Raw genomic sequence first — 22,357 nt, forward strand, 5'->3', positions numbered from 1 at the left:
TTAGATGGAATACTTTTCCTGTATATATTACTGTATATATTACTATATATATATTAATGGAATTCCAGGTATGATAGTGTTGGGGAAGATAATTATTCTCTGAAGGGGCAAGATTTTCTCTTTTTATGCTTTTTTTACAATAATGAAAGTCTGAAAGCTAGATAAAACCACCATACTACTTTTTAAAGTCTTTGTATTCTTTTAACACTTCCTTAAAAATAATAGTTGTCTCATATGCATATACAGTCAGAGTGCACAGGCATAGGTCATTTTCTGCCGTAACATAATTTTCAGTAGCTTATAACCTTCAAGACTGGAACTTAATCATGAAAACTACTACAGTATTTCAACCAGATTCTTTAATAGAGCAAAGACGTGTTAATAAAAGATAAGGAAATGTTGCAGTGCATTGCTGTGACTAATCTCTTAAGCACTAAAAATTATGGACAAATTACTTTAACTCCTCTGGTAACATTTCTTCTATGCTCTAAAATATCAATCACCAATTTGTACTTAATTTCATTATTACAGCAGGTGAATTACCCACACCAATAAATTAAAAGGTCACAAATCACTTTCTCCCACTCCGAACACCACCAGAAATATCTCTCTCTCTCTCTCTCTCTCTGAAGAACCCTACACTGTATCTTCACTTAGAGCATTTCAGTTTTTTAAAATAAGTTTTGAAGTGAATCATTGTTCTTTTTTGGGTCCCATGTGGGAGAAAATCAGGATATTAATTAATTTTCTGTGACTCCATTTTGACCAGCATGACCTTAAACCATGATTTCAACTGCTCTGCGCAGAACAAATTCAAACCATGACAAACCCACTGGTAATTGCCTCCATGTGCTTGGTGCCTGATACAGGTATAGTAATGTCTCAGTGCCTCATACAGGTTAGCTGCAGAGATAAACTGTTGGACTAGGATTTACAAAACCTGGATTCTAGTTCCTTACAACTATGAAATCCAGTGGGTGACATTTGGCTAGTCACACACACTAAAGCTAACCTACCTTGCCTCACAGACTAGTTGTGGAGAGCTCCCCAGACCCCCAGGCAGGAAGAACAAGTTAAAAACACATTACAACAACTATAATAATAATAATCACTCCAGTTCCTACTTCTCAATAAGTAAATAGCTGCTTTACATTTACCAAATAATTCAGCTAACTCAAATAAGGATGCACTTGAGATGGCACTATGACCAATTTGTGTTTTTAACCATAGAGCAATAATTCTTCAGTGACAACTAAACTGCTGCAATAATGTTTGAACTGGCACAGAGATTTGAACTTCTTTCAGGAGATAACATTTTATTTCAGGCAAGTTCGTGAAATTCTTCCATGCATGTTCTTCTAAAGACCTTGGGAACTCCTTACTTTTGATTTTGTGTGCATACAGTTTTAGTTTTTGTTTTTAAAATGACTCCAGTTCTTTCTACCTTGAGTATGGGATGTGCAAATTCTTCAGCTACTAACAAAAATTTAATCCAATTTCTAATAACAGTATGAAATAGATCACATTATTCCTGTCTGCTATATATGTATTAAACATAAGAAATCTCTCGGGGGGGGGGGGGATCAGTTAGCAACCTTAGTTAGGTACTAACATGGTTGAATACCATGGATTCAAACCCAGAGTTTTAGGAGTTAAGCTTTCTGATCCCTGAACCAAATGGATGAATATCAGTTTTGGTTTTCTCCATATCTGAAATTGTGTTACTCAAATTCTTTCTAGTCTGAATATGAAGACAGTTGCAAATTTTAGGAAATGCTTGTAAATATTGAAATGAAAGAAAATCTCCCTCATCACTACTGGTAGGGAGGTCCATCTCCTCACCCCTCATCAAAATGGCACAGATGTAATATAAAGCGGTCATAGGAGAAGTAAGAAAAATCCATCTTATTTCCTTATTAGCTTAGCTTATTTCCTAAAACCTGCTGGCCAGGGCTGGGCATGAACAGGGTATTTTCCCCCCTCCCCTCTCTCTCTTCATTGCTATCTTATCCTTGGTGGTGGTGAAAGCCTACTACATATGCAGGAAGATTAGCTCCAAGTGGGCAAGTTGCTCTAACAATTGCTGGAGCTGAACTGAGGCATGTTCTACTGTTTCAAGCTCCATTCCTTCCCACCAAATAAGATGCCTAGAGAAAACCTCTCTGTCCTTCAGACTGGTGTTTGTCACCTTTTCAGATGCTGGTGTTGCACACAAAGCTAGTGTTGACATATCAGCTCCCAGGAGCAACATTCTGTCCCATACTAGGAAGGTGCCAAGGTTATGAAGGGTGTGGAGGCCTCATCAGTTCCACAGTGCAAAGAATCATTGACTCTCTGATGTCAAGTTTGGCCAACTCTGTGGTGTCAGATCTCTCTCATTCAAGTTTGGCTGGGTCGCGGTGTGGAGACCCAGGCCTGATAGCTCCACCTTTGTTCTTCAGACTATGAATCTGTGTCCAAACCACTACTGGTGCCAGCTGCTCCCAGTGGGAGGGAATTAATATACAATGGGCTCATCACATTTGCTGGTTATAGAGGCACATGTTTTCCCATGAAAGTGGAAAAACAGAAAATAAAAAAACCACTATTTTTTTAACCTAAGAGAACACCTCTCTAGGAATTTACATTCTCCAGAGCAACTCTATGGTCAACATCTGCCAGACAGTGACAGTGGCCCAACAAGGCTGCCTGAAACATGGGGGTGGTCAGAGTTACAAAAGAAATATTTTTGGTTGGGGAAAGTGACATTGATTTACAGTAATCAAGCAGTAACAAGATCAGACAACCCCAGCGAAGTTGGATAGGATCAGATGTGGGAAAATACAATGAGGATAGCAGAAAGATTGACTTATTGCTTTTGATTTGAAAAAATCTTTGTCTGTGACCTTCAAGAGGAACTACACAAGGTAGAGGGTGGGAAGCAGCAATATTTACAGCCATAAAGTTACAAGGGTCCTTTTCAGGTGCCCTCAGGTCTGTGACCAGTCATCAGAAGTTCACTTAAAAATCATCTGACTTTTCCAGGTTCGACCTCTGTGTAACTGCTATTATAATAAAATAAAATAAAATATTTGTACCCCAAAATAATACAGGTTATGCTAACAAGGTCAATGTGAATAAACCATGGAAGGGGAAAAAACCCAACTGGACTTTATATTTGATCTGTTATAAAATAGTCACAATATTTCATGTTATAGGGAATTTTAAAAATAATTTAGGGAGCAAGCTACATGTAGCAGAAGTCCTCTACTAAAGCATATTTTTGTATCTTAGTAGTACATCTGACCCAGTCAAGTATGCATTTATTATCTGTGTATTTTCATAATAATTTTGATATGCTGAGAATGGGAAGCATGGGCCAGTTCAGACAACTGATGAGAGAGAAATACTTTTGGTTTCAATCTATATTTCTCATGGTAAATGAGACTTCCTTTGTGACTTCCACAGGTTTAGGGAAATCAATTATCCTACCAGCTAGAAACTTCTCATTCTAACTCTAGTGTGATTATTTTCACTCTGCTTCATGTCCATTTAAATTGCAAAATTCAGATATAAAACAGGGCAGGGCGAGTCATGTAGAGAGCTGACTAACAAGAATATGTAACTACAGGAAGTGGTAGGTATAAAATGGCTGCACAGGAGACGAACTGCAGAGGTCCCCAGTTCAAATTATTGTGAGTGATGTTGTTAAAAGTAATTAACAAAAGGATTGTCAGGCACTTGAAATTAAGCTCTAAGACAAGTTCTAGCTGGTAATATAATTACTTTTTCTTCACTGGTAGAAATCACATATGGTGTCTGATTCTTGATGAAAATTACAGAGAGAACAAAAAGTTTGGCTTCACTAAGCAAACTCACGGCCTGAATGGAAATCGTAATGACCAGTTTACTGCCTTTCTGTTAGAAATAACACAAACAATAAAATTAACATAAGCAATAAATATGAAGAGGCATGATCAAACATCCAAGTGAATAAAATCATGCATAAACACATACAATGTTGTTTTGGATACTGAATATTTACTGTATATACTCATGTATAAATCTAGACATTCCGGTCAAAAAATTGACCCAAAAAACCTGAGTCGCCTTATCTACTACGGGTCAATGTAAGTACTGTACCTTAACTCTTATTTAAAAGAAGAAACCATCCCCTGGTGAAAAGCAAGAGTATAATCTGTCCTGGAAGCACTGACTCTCCCTACTCTCTCAGCCATCCAGCCTTAAGACTGAGCACAAAGAGTTATGTCTGCTGGAATTTTGTAAATTCTTTGACATTGTTTTGCTTTGCTTCATCCTTTAGATCCTTTGCTATATGCCCATATGTCTTACCCTTGACCTATCCATGGGTCATATCAAAATCCATAATTTTGCCCCCAAAACTTACCCTCGACTTATACATGAGGTCAGCTTATACTCGAGTATATACGGTAGTCAAGTTCTTCACTGTGTTAAAAATACCCTATTGATTCATTATTAAGCAATATGTCAGGCACAGTACTCTGTTGCTTTATATTCACTGATAGTATAAATGGAAAAGATCTTTTACTGAGCAAGGCTTTAGTCGAAGCCTGTGGTAGTTTTACAAATAAATACATTTTAGGATTATTTCTGACTAATTAAGAATTCTTAAAGGTCTATTCCAATAGTCTTTATAACCCAAGGACTATCAAAAAGCAAGAATGTGTCTAAATAGTTAATGTATCCTAATTTTATTCATTCAAATCTCCTTAAGATATGCAGTCTTCACTATACAGCAAAGGCTCAGCTTGCATTTAATAATCCATTACCAAGCCTCGGACCTTGATTCTTGTGGCTCATTAATCCTGTGCATAGAAACACACAAGTGTACTGTATGGACACAGCTCGAGAAGGTGGAATGAATGAGTAAGTTTATGGCAGCTAATATGTTGCCTTAATGGGGCATACAAGATCTCTGTTTCTTAATTAGCAGTGAAAGTTGGGTGAAATTAATGTTTAAAAGACTATATATTCCAAAACAGAAGCTTTGTTGTCACATCTTTGCTCATCTCTGGCAACTGTGTGTCCATCTTCATCTTATAAAATTGAAAATTTCTGCACAACCTCCAATATCAGCGATGTTTAAAAATGTTGCTCGTATCTCCCACACTGTCTTTTATTTCTACCCCCTTTTCACAGAGAATAAGATCCTTAGGGAAAATATAATTGTTCAGATTTTTAAAACAGACACAGCTGTTATTATGTTTAATGAGAAGTGCAGAATTAAATCCTTCTCTGGTGAGTTTGAAACATCTCAGCTGTTGTCTTTCCTTATGTTTTGCTAACTGCAGGACCCACTTGGGAACACAACTCCAACAGTAAGACTGCAAATGGTATTGCCTATTTCTGTAAAATTATACCACTTTTTCTACAAAACAAACAGATGTAGATACCTCTAGAGGCATTTACTAGTTTAAAATGTTAATATTTTCTTTCATGTGCTTATATTAGGTATATTCTTTTTGTAAGGATAGTAGAGGTTAGTTTATTGAAAGTACATTATGCAGAGGGATATCTTTTACGTTATTCGTTATTGGAATGACAGTGCTTCTAGATGATCTAGATGGTCAGCACTGGCTACTGGATTCCTGGAACACCCCAAATTGCTTGCTGTGGCCCAGCTATAACACACTTCTGTCCACATGGATGTTGACACTTCTAAAGAACAAAATGTGTTTGCTTTCTGCATTTAATTTTCCTGTTATCTCACTGTCTACAGACCCATCCTTAACTATTTTTACTACCTATCCCTAAGATTCTGAAGAATACTTAATGCATGTGATGAAGTGAAGCTCCAAAGTGTATGCTACAATATTAATTAACAAACTGTTGTTTTTCCTGCAAGAGAGTAATGTCATAATTTGTCTTTGGAACTTTTTATTGAGTTTGGGTATTCATCATGCATCATCCACATTAAGGAGATGTGTAAATAATTCACCCAGCTTCTCCGTCTCCCAACCCTAATTTACCATCTTTTCTCTTCTAATAGTCCAACTGACTCTCTGTTTGGTTTCCTATTTCTAACCATACTAAAGAAATGATATTCTGTTGATTAATGTTCTTTAGTAATACCCCTTGAATATTATTTTTCTCTCTAATGAGCTTACATGTTTTTTTCAGAATTCATGATCCCTTTTTGCCTTTCACGTTTGGTAAGAATTAAACAGTATAAAGAAAGCATTCTTGCCTTGCTGAATCTTTTGGTGCTGCTCATTATCAATATTTTTATCTTCTTGATTGCTGCATTTTCTAATTTCACCTGTTTGCCCGGCTTCTAGTGTCATTGTTTCAAATCACTTCTAAGCATCTTGAAAAGGGTTGAGAGTCTTGACTTCTCTTATCAACTTCCTTTCCTCTAATTCTTTACTTCCCTCTTTTGAAATCTGACTATCTCAGACTATCTCAGACTTTTCTTAACACCTTCACAATGACATATAGTGCATCTGACAGTTTTATTCTCATGGTTAACAGCGTTCAACAACAGCCCATCTTTCATTGGGTTCTGGATATCACTCAAGATCAAGTCCAAGGTTGCCTTCTTTCTGAGCAGTTTCCATGAATGACTGAAGTACTGTTGTGAAGTGAAAGGTTTTCACGGCCGGCATTCATTTTGTGTGTGTGTTTTGGGGGGTTGTTTTTCGGGCTGTGAGGCCATGTTCTATGTATATACCCCACTCTCTTCCATGCCAGCATTCTCTGAAGATGTCAGCCACAGCTGCTGGTGAAATGTCAGGAATAAACTGTTCTAGAACATGGCCTTAGTCTGAAAAAATCACAAAAAACTATAGAACTGTTGTCTTTGTTATGACTCACATATGCATTTATCCAAATGCTCTGAAAATTGTCATCGTAACACATGTCCTTGATGGTAATGGTGGCCTGAATCTTTTAGATTAGTCCTAATTAGAGTAGACCTATTGAATGAATTATGGAAAGTTATGTCAACATTACTTCACTGTGTCTATTCTAGTTGAGACTAATAGAATTCAGTCCCCATTATGTCCACAGTACTAAATTACTTTTTGGGTATTGTAGCAGCCTGAATAATTTCATGGAAGAGTTCGTTCCCCTTAGTTTTCTGATTTATTGGACTCTCTTGAGTCACAAATGCACACACTCATCCCCACTACAGTGTTCTAATTCAAAACTGGAGACACCAGTATAGAAAAGGGAATAAATCTTTTTACTGCCCTCTACTGTCATGGTAGAAACTACCCTCATCCTCCCCAGGGCTTAATGCCCCCCCTCTCCATGACTGTTGCTGTTATCTGCCATCAAGTCAACTTTGACTAATGGTGACCCTATGACTGAGAGACCTTCATGAAACCCTATCTTCAACAGCCCTGCTCAAGTCTTGCAGGCACAAGGCTGTGGCTTCCTTGATTGAGTGTACATTTAGGGAAACTTCCCAACCAAAAACCTGATTTTGACAGTAGATAATGTGTATTAATCTGTTTTGTTTTCTAAGATGATTTTTTAAAGTTATTTTAATGATATGTTGTTAATTTTATAATTTCCTCCTGTTTCTTCTTAGAATGTATGCTGCAGGTGGGCTTTTATCTGTATTTCAGTTGGTTCACTATGTAAAGCAACATGTAACCCTACGGTGCTACTGTATATACATAACGTCAGAAACAAACTCTTCTAGAACATGGCCACATAGCCTGAAAACCCCACAAAAAACTATGGATGCCAGCCATGAAACTCTTCAACTTCACATATATAACTAAAATTTAATAGTAATAATAATAATAATCTGTAATGTGCTCTTCTCATTTTCTTACTGCTACCTTACCAAGATTGTTTTCTGCTCACACTATAAATCCTCATAAACTCAAGGTTGTAATATGCAATGCATTTTATTCTATCACATGTAGCCTCAAGACCTAAGCAGCCCTCCAAAAGTATCTCCATTGTATATTAAGCCTTACTCAAAAATGTAGGGGAGAAGGCAAAATGTAGACTAATTTAAAAATAACCGCTGTGGCTGACAGGTGACTTGAAAGCACATACACACAAAGGTTGTGACACTTTTGGCCTCCAAAAGGAAAAGCCTTTTTTTTTTTTAAGGAAGCCAATTTCTAATTCACTTTCTGGTTTGTTTGTTTTCTAATGTCCTCTTCGGAGCTGCATGAAATTCCCTCCTGCCAGTTGTCTTCTAGCCGCCAGCTGAAAATGCATTCATTTGAACAAACATTAAGGGCAATGGCAATTTCTACATTTCTTTAGTTACTGGTGGTTTAGTTGCGGTGGTAGTAATGGTGGTGTGTGTAAACACATACTTCTTTTAATGGTGCCCAGGTTGAACTGTTAACCACAGGACAGGATATAAATAGCAATCAATCAATGCCATTTGGTTGTAGTTTCCTGCTATATATCTGAGGTGGAGGAACACAGTAAACAAATATACATAATCGAACCCTTACTGGTTTTTTAAAAAACATAGGTTAGTGCTGGTTTTCACCATATCTTCAGCCACAGCAATTAAAAAAAATGATGCAGACTGTCTTCGCTCCTTTGTTGGCAACTCAGGTTTGACACAGATTGGGGGAAATGAAGTGTTTTTATGTCAACTACCTCTCACAGTTTGCTCCGAGAAAAGCCATGAGTTGTGACATGCCTGTTCAGTCACAGCATCAGGAATCAATGCCAATTACCAGCCACCTCTCCTCCTTGCCTCCTGCCATTAACTGCTGTACTGCTGCTTCTTTATGAAAGTCTCTTTCATCCTTTGAGAACAAGAATATATATAAGTCATATATCAAGAATCTCTCTCTCTTCAACTTTAGGTTACCTTTCAACAGACATTGGTACATGATGACAATTTATTAAATGCGTCAACATACTCCATACTAAGTGGTGATAGTTTTGGTATTCAGTGTCTACATTTTAAACAGAAGTATCACTGTCGTCTCCTTCTTGAAACCTCCCAAAATTAAAGGTCCATCGTAACAGTAACTGAAAGCAGTTTCTCATCAAATGAGGAATGAAGCTCAAGCCAGTTTAATAAAATGTTATGAGCAAAATTGAATTACACACAGACTAAAAGATTAAAAGGCGCTTAGTTTGACATCTTGAATGTAACCGTGGCCCGTTACAGACGGGCTAAAAGGTACGCGCGGAGCTCCTTCCTGGTTTGGTCCGCTGGGCGCAGCTTTTAGACGGCTGCGCCCAGCAGACCAAAGGAGAAAGGGGCCAAACAGCCCCTTTCTCCTTCTCCCCGCTGCCACGGGGTGTCCTTGGGGCTTGAAGCCCCAAGGACACCCCTTTCCAGGCTGCGGGGAAGGGGCCTTTTGCCGCTTCCCCGCAGCCTGGAAAGCGGTGGATCGGGGCTTCAGCGGCTGCCGCTCTGGCCACTGAGGCCCCAATCCGGCGGGGAAAGGTGCGCCTACAGGCCGCCCCTAAGGGGCAGTCTGTAACGCACCCATATTTGGAAGGTGAAGGACTTTTTACATGCAAGGGAACCTAGCAGTACAGCAGCTGTCATTAAAAATTAGGTTTTACAAAAGCCATTGGCAGGAATGGTGTTTTCATTTCTTCTTCAGCCTTGGGGAACTATTTCCTACTGAAATGGGGGAAATGGCCATTGTCTGTCTGAAAGAGCAAGTCCAGCCATTAGCAGATTTTCTGAATACACAGGCGTTCACAACTTGTCAAGAACAACAAAACAAAAAAGAGAAAACTTTTGCACAATTTGCCCACCTTCTTCCTTTTTAAGATGGATCATATTTAGAGAAGTGTAACTATTTTCTTATAAGCACTAGCCAATGTATTCAACAGATTTGTAAGGCAGTTCACTGTTTGTTAATAATTTTATGTTTGCATTGTTTCCCTCTAATACAGTTATTGCTCACACATGAAGATTGGAAACCAAATGCCGACGTCAAAGGGTTTTTGAGAATGGACATTTTCTGACAGTCTTTTTCATAATGGTTGTTAACAGAATAAAATGGATAGAACTGGGGAAATTGTTATAAGGGAAGGCATCAGATTTAGCTGTATGGAGTAGAAATTACAGTGGACCCTTGTTATACGCTGGGGTTTGGTTCCAAGATCCCCCATGTATAACAAAATCCGTGTATGCTCAAGTCCCATTAAATATAATGACATAGCAAAATGGTGTCCCTTATAAAAAATGGAAAATCAAGGTAAATTTATACTTTTTTGGAACATTTTCAAACCGTGTATGCTTGAATCCGTGTATAAAAAATCCTTTATAAGAAGGGCCGACTGTACATCAGTCTCATGAAGAAACCCACATACAGAGAGATACCAAATTTGTAACTAGAAGCAAACTGGAAGATATAACTCCCAAGGATGCATTTCACAAAAAGACTCCAACAAAAATCAACAAATTTTACTGTGGCATAAGCTTTCACTGTACAATGATCCACAAAAATGTTTGTTATAACAAATTGGTTGGGCTCTATGATGCCACAGGACTCCATAGTTCTATGTGGTAAGACAGTCTGTGAGCAGGTAGGGCACACTGGTCATTATATTAAGGCTCTTCTGTGGCAAACAGCTTTGAAATAGGAAACTAACCACAACTTGAATTATTTACCGAATGCACAAACAGTTACACTTGGAACAACATATGTAAATAAAAGGTCACACCCAAAGCTATCAAAGATGGAAAAATCTACTGCAACATCTCGCTTAGCCCATGTGAAAGCTATCGTGACGGAAAGGTTCCAGTGCCTGGTACATACTTCCAACTAGACCATATGGCATGTTTTGCACAGAACAGGGTGGACAGTCATGGAAGGCTGAATCTGTCACATTTTCAGGTCCTCCATAGACTATCTACCATCACCAAAATTGTACTGCCATTTACAATTCTGGACTGTTTAAATCTTTTACATGTGCAGCAAGCCAAAGCCAGCAATATCCTGGAGGCCTCTCGAGTCATGATTCTCTTCTACCATTCTTATTATAATTTGGACTTGGTAAGATTCCAGGACCACCCCAATGGGTTATACAATTCACACTGTGGCCTAGAAACACGAGTCTCAATTATACACAGGTCAGCAAAAAAAAAATAGACAAGCTGAGAGACATAAGACAGATACAGTGGACCCTTGTTATATGCTGGGGTTTGGTTCCAAGATCCCCTGTGGCTAGCAAAATTTGTGGATGCTCAAGTCCCATTAAATATGACATACCAAAATGGTGTCCTTTATAAAAAATGGAAAATCAAGGTTTGACATTTGAAATTTATACTTTTTTTGAACATTTTCAAACCATGGATGCTTGAATCAGTGTATAAAAAAATCCATGTATAAGAAGGGCCAACTGTATAACAATGAGGAATTGGATGGACCTGAAGAGCACACACAACGGATGGTGTCTGGGAGAACCTGATCCATCTTCATTCTCTGCTGCTAGGGACTGTTCAATCCAGAGGACTATCACATGAGATTTGTAAGTGCCTTTATCAGCTGATTGCTTCTAAGTGTACCGTGTTAATGTGCTTAATTGGACCCATTAGGTTATGAACTCTTGACCAACTGTTGCATAGATTTGTCCATCCAACTGGAATTTTTCCAGATGTGGCTACTATAAAACTCAGTTTTACATTGGGCAGGGAGGTTCAGTTTCTCTAGCTCTCTATTTGGAAGACAAACAGCACCTTAGATTTAGGCACAGATCTGTAATTAAACTGACATGAGATTATGTTATTATTGAATCAGTCACAATCAAAAGAAATTCTGAGTTGTTTATTAAAATAAAATTACTATCCGGTTCTGTGCTTCTTACAAGAGATACATAAGATGTTAAAATAGGGAAAGCAGTACAGTAACATTTTTCAAGACCGTGCCTGTTTTTATAAGTACAAATATAGAACAGCTACAGAATTTTGCAATTTTATGTCAGCCCTTCATTGTTGCAAATATCATGCTAACCTTTTTTTAAAATGTACAGGCAAGCCAATCAGTTAAAAATACGTAATGTGACACTTAAATGTAAAGTAGGAGAATGAAGATGTCACTATGAAAGGATAGGTGCATGTCCTTAGGAAACAATTCATAGACTCCTCTTTTAATTCATTCCCCTGAAAGAGGATAAAAATTCTACACATTAGTCATCAAATAGAATCCAGAGATGTAAGTGGAATGTTGTCCTTAATACTAACTTGTAGAGATGTACTCTTGTAAGTACAAGTAAATAAACTTTAGATATTTAATTGTAATATTCTAAATAAAGACTTATGATGAGCCATAGCATTTAAAAACTAGAAAATGAAATCTTCAATTAAAATCTTATCTTACTGTACATCAACAATATAGGGGCTTAAAAATAAAGCACAGAAAGGCAGAATTCTGTTTAGCTGCCTTGTAGTAAAGAGCTCTGTGCTTTGCTTTCCTAGAAAAGACATACCAGCCCACATGCAACTGTCTGTTTAGCCATGTCCATGTTGCAGAAAAATCCCTACCCCTACCCCTGCACAACATTCACAGCTTGACATCTCAGCACATGCAAAGTCACTCTGTCATTTATGACGTCAACACTGAAAAGCATCCCCTTACATCCAGCATTTACAATACATTACATTGTATCAACTCAGATGCACACTACAACACACCAAGAATATTTTAATAAGGTAATAAGTTATCATTATTAGTGACAACTAGCTTTCTAGCATCCAAAGTAATTCCTACACCATCTTTTTTTAAAATTAGAACATTTTCATTAAAATTAGTCAAGCACTATCTGCAATATATTGCTTGATTCTTTTTTTGGGGGGGGGGCAAACTTGATTCTAGCATACACTGAATGTCTACTGATGTGTGGCAAAACAAAGAGAAATTACTTATTTACAAGCACCTATTTATCTGACATTAAATAGAAGCCATCAGTAATATTTAGAAATTGCTATTCAGATAATACATTCAGTTTAACAAATAGTGCATATTAGCAAGGATGAGAAGTAATTGCTCTAAGTAGCTAGTAGGCTTTATTAGAACAAATGGAGTTCATTGTAGCTGCTATCTTGTTGAAAATAATAAAAGAACAAGAAAATTAATTCAGGTTGTACTGTCTGCTACATACTGATATGATGTAACTTTGGTTCAGAAATTCATCTTAAAATGTTTTAAAGCACCTATTTTAGTGATGGAAAACATGCACAGCAGCTCCTCTCAGAGGCAGTGATGTGGAAATACTGATAAAATATTGCAATCTGTTAATTGCTTTAATTCACAAATATATTTCTAAAAGATAAGACTGTAACAAATGTAGAATATACACACCATTGTGGAATAAACACACAAACTGCACAGAAGGTCTGTGCAGGAGTAAATGTGCAACACTGTCACTTTCAGCATTTTTCTTCCAAATAAGTTAAAATAAATTTTCATGGCCAGTTTCCCAGATTCCAACTGAAAACAACAAGTCTATGATTGTTCTGTTAATGTTACAACAACAGACAGATTTTCTTCATTCAATACAGTGAGAACTTCTCTCAAAAACAAATTCTGTGGTTTTTGCCTTAGTTAATATCAAATGTGTTGGATATTACTCAAGAATGAATGGTTTCCAATCTTAATCTTGAATTGTATCATTAATAATAAACAGGTAAGCCAGAGTTGCACATTTGCCTGAGCCATTTCACTGGTATGATTTTAGTGATAACATCCAACATAAATAAAAATTAGAATGGACTAATTCACTTTTGAAATAGCTAAACTTTATCTCTAAAATTTATAGTGTTTAAGATATATTCAAAATACTGGAAAATAGCAAACTGGAAATATAATGGTTTAAAGTCAAATCACAGAAGGTATCTTAGTGCTTTGGATGCAAAATGCTAAAGGTCCAGATGTTTAATAAACTAATTATTAGTTTTCCAATCCTACTGGGGAGAAAACCCAATAGATTTTAATATATTATTTTACCACTTCAGTGCAATGGATGAGGTTCACTGGGAGCTATTCAGCTGGCACATAATGAGATGCTGACTGTTACTCTGTTACTCTTATTTAGCATGTCCCCACAATAATCAATAAGAAAAAAATATTATTAAATGCCCCTTTCATCCACCACAATCAATTCTCCTAAACACATTAATCCACAAGAGTGAACAGAATTTGTTGGTCTTGATGACAAGGCTTTTATAAAGTTTGCATATTACTCTGAATTATTTCATCTTATTCAGAACTGCAGAGATTGCTGGTAAAGACATTTGTGCATTTCTCACAGTCATTAGTCTTGAAATAAACATAACACTTTGTGGTGCAAATATGTAACTTGTGATTCATGTGAAAAATAAGTATTGTTTTGTTTTGCACAAACATGGCTTTATCGCTTGCATCCAGTATGTTGTAAGTGTTTAACTGGGTTACTGAGCCGTGAAGTTCCAGACATGCATATTTAAGAAGGCACTTGTCTTCCAGTGGTTGGGTCAGATAAGGCCTTACCAAAATGGCACTATAAACACTATGGAAGCAGCAAAAAGCCCTGAACCTGTGTCACATTCTCCAAATCTCCCAAGTTCTTGGTAGCAGAAGGCGACAGGTCTGTTCTACAGTATAACAAAACTCAGGATGAATTCCAGTAGTTTTTGTCTATTGCCATGAGGTAGAAAAGTGCTGCTCAGTTCCAAAATACACTCTCTCTTCTGTTTTGTCTCCTTAAACACCTAGAAGGAAAAAGTAAGTGTTTTAATAACATCAGCAGCACTCATTATCTCCAGTTAATGGCAGCCCTGAACAAACAAGCCCTCTGAGAACCACATAACTTTGGGTTGCTTTATCTAACTGCAAAAATCATTTCTTCACACAACAATATGTGTGATCTAGCAGCTCATGGAGTTTAGCCTGGGCAACTTTCATATTCTATATGGCTCTGAAATGGACCTCACAGATCACAGAGACCCTTGTAGCTGATAAAATCAAACTGTCCTTGTGAGTGAAAAAGCATCTCAACTATATTGTATGAATATTAAATCTATTTAGAATCAAGCATTACAGTGACATGTGGATGTCATGGATGTAATGTGAAACACAAAAAGGACAGATTTATAACTTTTTAAAAAAGAGCCAAGTCTATGCAAGGTTGATGACATCAGGAATTTTGATGTGGCTATGTGGCAAAGGGCATGATGCTGCATCAAAGAAGCTTTAAGTGCTATAAATTAGTAGCCTCATCAAGAAACCAACTATTTACAAGACAACATGAAAAGCAAGCATGTGCTTCCTAAAGGCTGAAATGCCTGAGTCAGTGGGGCTTTTGCAACAGATCCATGCACTCACCAACTAACAGATGGGCCATAAGCAGGTGCATTTGTCTCAATGGTGCTTATGATCTGGGACATGACGGCAGGAATAAAACTGCCAGATGCCCCTGGACTGAGGTTATTACTTGTCATTAGCAGTTAGTAATTAATTACAGTGCTAGTCCAAAATGAACTGTGACAAAAAAAAAAAAAATTACAGGTTGACTCTCCTTTATTCAAAATGCTTGAATGAAGTGTTTTGGATTTTTTAAATTTTATTTTATTTTTTGAATACCTGTGTTTTCATATACATACATAATGAGATATCTTGGAGATGGGAACCATGTCTGAACAGAAAATACCTTTATGTTTCACATACATCTTATACACATAGCCTGAAGGTAATCTTATATAAAATTTTAAATATTTTTGTGCATGAAACAAAGTGTGGGTACATTAAACCATCAGAAAACAAAGGTGTCAATATCTCAGCCACCCATGCAAAAAGGTTTTTTTTTTTTTAAGTATTTTGGATTTTGGAAATCCAGATAAGGGAGACTCAACCTGTATGTATAATTTGTAGCCATTATTTTTGCCATTACTAGCTATTATTATACTACTGCAAGAAACCTGGGATATGAACAATATCACATTAGAAGGGTTTTACCTCATATACCCTAAAAGCCTCTAAGGAAAATAAGAAAGGCCACCCAAAGGGGGGTATTGGTATTCCTGTTTCATCTTCTGTGGCTGCTAAGGTGTCTGAGCTAGAAAAGTGTGAGCAGCTAGCCCTTAGTATTGATACGGAAGTAAATGCTAAATATTTTCTTTGTCTCTATATATACATATCCTATTACTTCTATATTCCAGTTAAAGGAGGTTTGGCATAAAATAGAGTCCTATTTATCCTTCTTGATTACAAGGTTCCCTGATTTCTATTTCTTTATAATGGGTATCATGAGTGCAAAGATTGGTCCAAACAATTTTGAGTTGTAAGATAAATACCCTATCCTAGGAGAACTGAGGGACAATAGACCTTTTCTTAATCAAAACTCTATAAACATCTAGTTTCTAATTTTACTGGCTTACAACAACAGTTAAACCTGGATTTAGTGATTCTTAATGGGGTTTCATCCTTGGAGAGCTTCACTTTTTTGAACCTGTTTGCCTCAAGTACCGCAGATTATGGCCTGGTCTCCAGAAATGCCTTTCATTTAGTATATAAATTCAAAGTTGGCACTAGCACAGACAGTGATCACCAACCACTAATTCTCATCTTACTATATAGGAAAAGAACCAAGTGGTCAGATGAACTGGGAATCTGGCTAGAAACCAAACTTACATCTGAGTAACACTAAATAAAAGCAATCTAGCCATTACAAAATTTGGTACACAAAGGATAAAGGTGGTTTGGAAGCAAGGTCTCATCGTACCTCCTTGCACAACACTTTTAACAGAGATGTGCAAGGACAGCCAAAGGCTACTGGGTGTAGCTCTGTGCCCGCCCCCCCCCCCCCCGCCATGAAAACATATTGGCAACAAGAGTGCATTTGGGTGTAATTTGGCTCCCTTTATACACCTGGGGAAGCAGCAACAGACCACTACTAGGTGCACAATTACACTTTGCAAGTGGGTCAACAAAGTTTTGACTGGTGTGTCTCGCTGAATTTAACAGGACTAACATGAACATACATATTTAGAAATGCATACAGCATTGTAAAGCAAATATATACTTACACCCATGTCCTTGAAGACTTTCACTGCATTTTTTGCAAGGCAATAGGTGGCACTTTCAGCTGTAAAGGTGGGGAAGGTGAGGAAAAAAGTATTATCTCAGGATGAATACAACCAACATTGCTGAGAAGAAGACTAGTAAATGCAAAGCAACTTTTCTATAGAAAGCAGTTGTTTTACATACCATAGACAGCGACATTCTTTTCTGTTCTTGTTATTAAGTATTTGTGTAATTTTTGAAGGTACTCGGATTCCCTGACAGGGCCACTGAAATTATGGATGAGAATGGCTGCAGCACTGTATGCTTCCAGTAAAGGTCCCAGTAGCTTCTGCAGGAAGGTGATGTATTGCTGGTGTTCTTGTGACTGGCTGATCTACATAAGAGAAAGAAAGAATGCAAAACAACTTGTAATCAGTCACTACAATAGAAGATAAAATGTGAGACAACACAACCATACATCAGTTGGAATCTTTTCCTCAATCCAAGAATTGTATACCTGTATACCACATACTGACAGTGTTTCCAGTTCTCACAGTACCTATTTTATTTATTTTATATCCTGTCTTTTCCCTTATTACTGCAACTACCCCCCCCAAACAACTAATACTTATACAGTACAGCCAAAACAATTCCACTTATGAACTAGAGGGATGAATCAGCAGGTGCAAGCATATCCCAATTTTTGCAGAATTATGCAACAGGGGATTCTTCCTCTAAACAACCAAATAAGTAGAAATGCAACACTGACTTAATTGGGAGAGGTGAGCTGGAGATGAAGTGGAGGAATGGAATTGAATGCCTGAGATCCTGAACAAAGAAGCACGTGGCAAATTTTCTTTCATTCAGGTCCTGAGTTATAAAATGAGACTACAGGAAAAGACAGAAATAGCAGCTTTCCTGGGAAACCAAAAGACTTGCTGCACTTTGAAGACTTGTGTCTTTGCATATTATTGACATGTTCTTCTATCGGTCTTAGTCTGCTTCATCAGATGTTAGTCATTCATTGGTGGCTAGAGTCCACAAAAAATATGCCAAATTGATATTTTTAGTGTAAGCCACTTTGATCGTTTGGAGAAGAGGAATATAAATAAATTATTATTGTTCTTCTTCTTGTTGTTATTATTATTATTAAATAAAACTTGTTAAGTCTTTAACAAGAATACAAGATTCTTTGTTGTTTTTGCTGCAACAGACTCACACAACTATGCCATCTGCTTGAATAGAATGCTTGGAGGAACCCTAAAGTTTGCAGAAATAGGATATCCAGAGGTGAAAGCCCAAGATGGCAAACCCCCAAACAAACCCAAGGTGGAGTGGGCATGCTTAGCAACCAAAGAAAGTCAAGTACCTACAACAGGTAGCTAAAAACCTAGGTGAAATGATAGAATGGAGTACCTTAAAAGAGAATATAACTATGAAGACTAAACAGGAAAAGTCCACTATTTTGATGTAGAATCAATGTGTATACGATGGATATATTTAAAACTCAAATGGGAATACCATCAAATTGAGTTAGCCAGGGAGGGGTATAGCAGAGGCACAAGAAGACACAAAGAGGAAGCATTAAAAAAAAGAATCTGTGTTCGCAAGTTAGGTCCAGCACACATAATGTGTGAATTCCCTTTAGGCATAACTTCAGTTCTGCACAGTTTGAGAGAGTTGCCAGCTAGGATTTCTAAAGTGCATTTCTACATAATAACAGTTCCCTAAACATGGGCCAAAATTGGCTGGTGCTCCTACAGTTTATGCTTTACCTTCAAGTAGCAATCTCGCTGTTCTTCACCAAAGTCACTGTCTTCATCTTCCTCATCACTCCTCCAAGACAACGGCACTGGGAGTTTCTTCTCCCAGTGTGTCTCTGTAAGGTTAGGATTGATATCTTCCTGTTCATCCTGCTTAATATAGAAATACAAAGCAATAAGAATCAGGCAAACAGAACTACTGTTTGCCAAGCTTTTATCATTTTTTACTCTTTCTTTGTACCATGCAACAACCACTGTATGGGTTCTAATATTTATACAGCCAAAACAATTCCACTTATGAACAAGAGGGATGAATCAGAAGCATTAGAAACATGGGTTCATATATGGTGCACCCTTGGCTTACGTGGGTGATCCGTTTTGGACCCCTCCGCATAAGCCAAATAGCACGTATGCTCAAGCCCCATTCACTTGAATAGGGTTTGTGCACGCAGTGGCGGCGTGCGCCATGGGCAAGTGCCCCATTAATTCCAATGGGATGCGCCACCTGCATGCTCCTGTGCAGCTCTCTACAGGTTTGAGCGTATGCTCAAACCTGCGTATGGCGCACCTGCGTATGACATGGCCACACTGTATAGCCAAACTGTGGATTTCAAATCTCAAAGTTTCTTCCAAAATAGGCTCTCTTCATTTTTATAAAGAGGCAGTGTGTGAGAAACATCTCCTATGAATGTGGAGTGGGCATACTTCTACTAACATTAACTGGACAAGTGAATAAGCAATACTTAATTAAGCTTATTAAAAGTATTTTTATTATACCTATTATTACCAACTAACCTTAGAACTGCTTCCTTTATTTTACCATGTAAAAATGTACACACTGCTTTTAAACTGGCATTTCAAAAGTTGCTCATGTATAACACAACTGTTAATTAATGATATGATAAGGGGCCGTGGTGGGACATTGGTTAAATACCTGTACTGCAGCCACTCACTCACAAACCACAAGTTTGTGAGTTCAATACCAACCAGGTGCCCTGGGTCGACTCAGCTTGGGATCCTTCTGTAGGTCGCTAAAATGAGTACCCAGCTTGTTGAGGGCAATTAACTTACCATCGCTTAGTGCATTGGTAAGTGGTATATAAATGTACTTGCTATTGCTAATGATATGTTAAAAATTCAAATTAAGGTAATTGACAACAATGGCCTTATGACAGTTTGGACTAACATGTTCTACTGGTTGCTTCAACTCTGTTCAGAAAGGATCATAGTGTATGTTCCACAATGTTTTTAAAGTTGAACTGCAGCTCCTTAGTCACTCTTCAGTCAGCTCTTGTTGGAAAATGTACCATATTTTTCGGCGTATAAGACGACTTTTTGACCCTCTAAAATTGGGTCAAAAGTCGGGGGTTGTCTTATACGCCGGGTTAAGCCCGGCAACAAGAGAGCCCCGTGGCCCTGCGCGCGCGTGCCCGGCCGCCAGCTTCTCAGGCCTCCCGAGGCCTGGGAAGCCTGCAGCCCCACACAGGTTTCTAAGGGGCATCCGGAGGCCCCTTGAAGCCGGCACGCACGCTCTCGGGGCTGCCAGCTTCTCTGGCCTCCGGAGGCCTGGGAAGCTGGCAGCCCCGTGTAGGCGCATGCGCTCTCGAGGCTGCCGGCTTCTCAGGCCTCCGGAGGCCTGGGAAGCCAACAGCCCTGCGCAGGCTTCTAAGGGGCCTCCAGAGGCCTCTTGAAGCTGGTGAGCGCGTGCACAGCCGGCTGCCGGCTTCTGAGGAAGAGGCCTTATACAGTGAGTATATCCTAAACTCTATATTTTTATTCAAAAAGTTGGGGGTCGTCTTATACTCCGGAAAATACGGTATGTTTGCATTCTCCTGTCCCTCATTATATACACAGGGACTCACTCCCTCTTTCTCATTCTATCTGTCTTGTGGCTCCTGTCACTCAATTTTGGAGGCAGTTTAACAGTTCTCTCTCAAGATTCTAAACTGAAAGTAACTGCAGGCAGCAGTGAATAAGCTGTCCCATCTTCCTCCTATCTTAAAAGATGGTGAGATTTATTTCTCCTTACCCAAACCATCACCAGTTAGATTAGGTTTTAGTTATTTTATTTTATGTATATATTTATTAAAGCCATTATTGTTTGTTTTGTGAACCACAAACTACATGTTTGTTATTTTTTGGAGTAAGTCTTTATTCTTTAGGAAGACAGCTTTAAAACAATAGCCTGACCCACACTTTGTTTGGCTGATGAAAGCTGAACTCTAACAAGTTTAACTTTCAGACTTGCATACTTTTGTTTCCCTTTAAAAGGGATAACACCCTGGGAAACTAAAATTGCAATTAACAGCTCTCTTACTGTAAGACAGAGTGGGATTCATGTGGCCTCCACTATTGTCAATGGCTGCGTTGTCTCCCAATCAAACAACATCTGGCAGGTTTTGTGTCTCCCAACCAATATATAAGCTCTCCTAGGTAGATGCAGCCCTTCTCAGAATACTAGAACCCAGGATTATTCAGTTCTGTTGCAGCAGAACAGATATACAAAACGGAGTACTTATTTAAATAGTTCACACTTCAGCTGTCGAATTCACTACCATATGTAGTGATAGTTTCTAAACTGGGTAGCTTTGAAAAGGAATTAGACAAATTCACTGAAGCTATCAATAGTTTGTAGTCATTATGGGTATAAATGACTCCCGGTATTAGAGGTCTCATGCAGATTGGGAAAAGGAACAGGAGTGTGTTACTGCACCCATGTCATGCTTTTGGGTTTCTCATTAACTATTAAAAATTAAATTTATTGAATGAGATGTTACATTGTATTATGGAATGCAGACTTTTTGTTGAATGTCAGTACTGTACAACTCAATGTGCATCTGCAATTTGCATATGCACCTCTTCTCCTGCAACATTGAACTATATGCAGACCAAATCCTGCACTGGGCAAAAATATCCAAAGGCTTTCACAGAGAAGTTTACACACCAGCAGATTATGTATGATTTGGTTAGCAATTATTTTCTCCCTTAACATGCTGAACACGTTCAAACATATCTCGTGCTAGAAATGTATTACAACTACCTAAACATGTTTTTTCTCCTGTCTTTCAAAAAGAAAAAGAAAATGTGTTGAAAACAGACAGCATCCATATGTGGGAACAAAAAAAAGTTATGTTATTTAGTCGTGATAAAAAATATGTTGGATTGGATCCAAGCTTTGCCTTCTGTAAATGGAAGTTTTATAACAAAGATGCAAGGAGAACTGTTACTTAACAGTTATTCTTATTTCTACAGCTCCCAGCTCCCAGATACAATGTCTTCACCTATTCCAGGAAGATTCAGAACCCACAGGAGTAGATCTGAAGCTGCAGGAGGTAATGACAAGTTTTCACCGCTCTTCCCTATCCAACCCTTTTTGTTTTGATATTAAATAGGAAAAATGTCTGAATACCAGCAGACTTTCTGCATGGACAGATGTTATTCTGCATTCTGACCTAAAGGAGAGACTCAAGATTTGTTTGGGTTCATCTTAGGCTCAATTCATATTGCAAAATAATCCAGTTCGACACCACTTCAACTGACATGGCGCAGTGTTACTGAATTCTGGGTATGTCTCAAAAAACTACAATTACCAAAATTCCATAGCACTGAACCATGGCAGTTAAAGTGGTGTCAAACTGCATT

At 38.0% G+C, this 22,357-nt stretch overlaps 1 protein-coding gene across 5 annotated transcripts in view; it reads right to left on the bottom strand.

Annotated features, from left to right (window-relative positions):
• Positions 1–11,726: 11,726 nt before the first annotated feature.
• Positions 11,727–22,357, bottom strand: part of LOC149318507 (glycerol-3-phosphate acyltransferase 1, mitochondrial-like) — a 58,475-nt gene continuing 47,844 nt past the window's right edge. For 4 of the 5 annotated variants that reach the window (XM_089509889.1, XM_089509892.1, XM_089509891.1 and 1 more), the window contains 4 exons: positions 18,728–18,868; positions 17,157–17,346; positions 16,976–17,034; positions 11,727–14,662 (listed from right to left, as the gene is read on the bottom strand). In XM_089509889.1, coding sequence (XP_089366015.1) covers positions 14,546–14,662; positions 16,976–17,034; positions 17,157–17,346; positions 18,728–18,868 — 507 coding nt within the window. In that variant the 3' untranslated portion in view covers positions 11,727–14,545. The remainder of the gene's footprint in view (positions 14,663–16,975; positions 17,035–17,156; positions 17,347–18,727; positions 18,869–22,357) is intronic. The other variant, XM_089509890.1, reaches the window with a different exon arrangement.

Source organism: Sceloporus occidentalis, unplaced genomic scaffold (genome assembly GCF_023333645.1).
Source record: "Sceloporus occidentalis isolate IW3139 unplaced genomic scaffold, rSceOcc1.0.p SCAF_2, whole genome shotgun sequence".
NCBI classification, from domain to species: domain Eukaryota; kingdom Metazoa; phylum Chordata; class Lepidosauria; order Squamata; family Phrynosomatidae; genus Sceloporus; species Sceloporus occidentalis.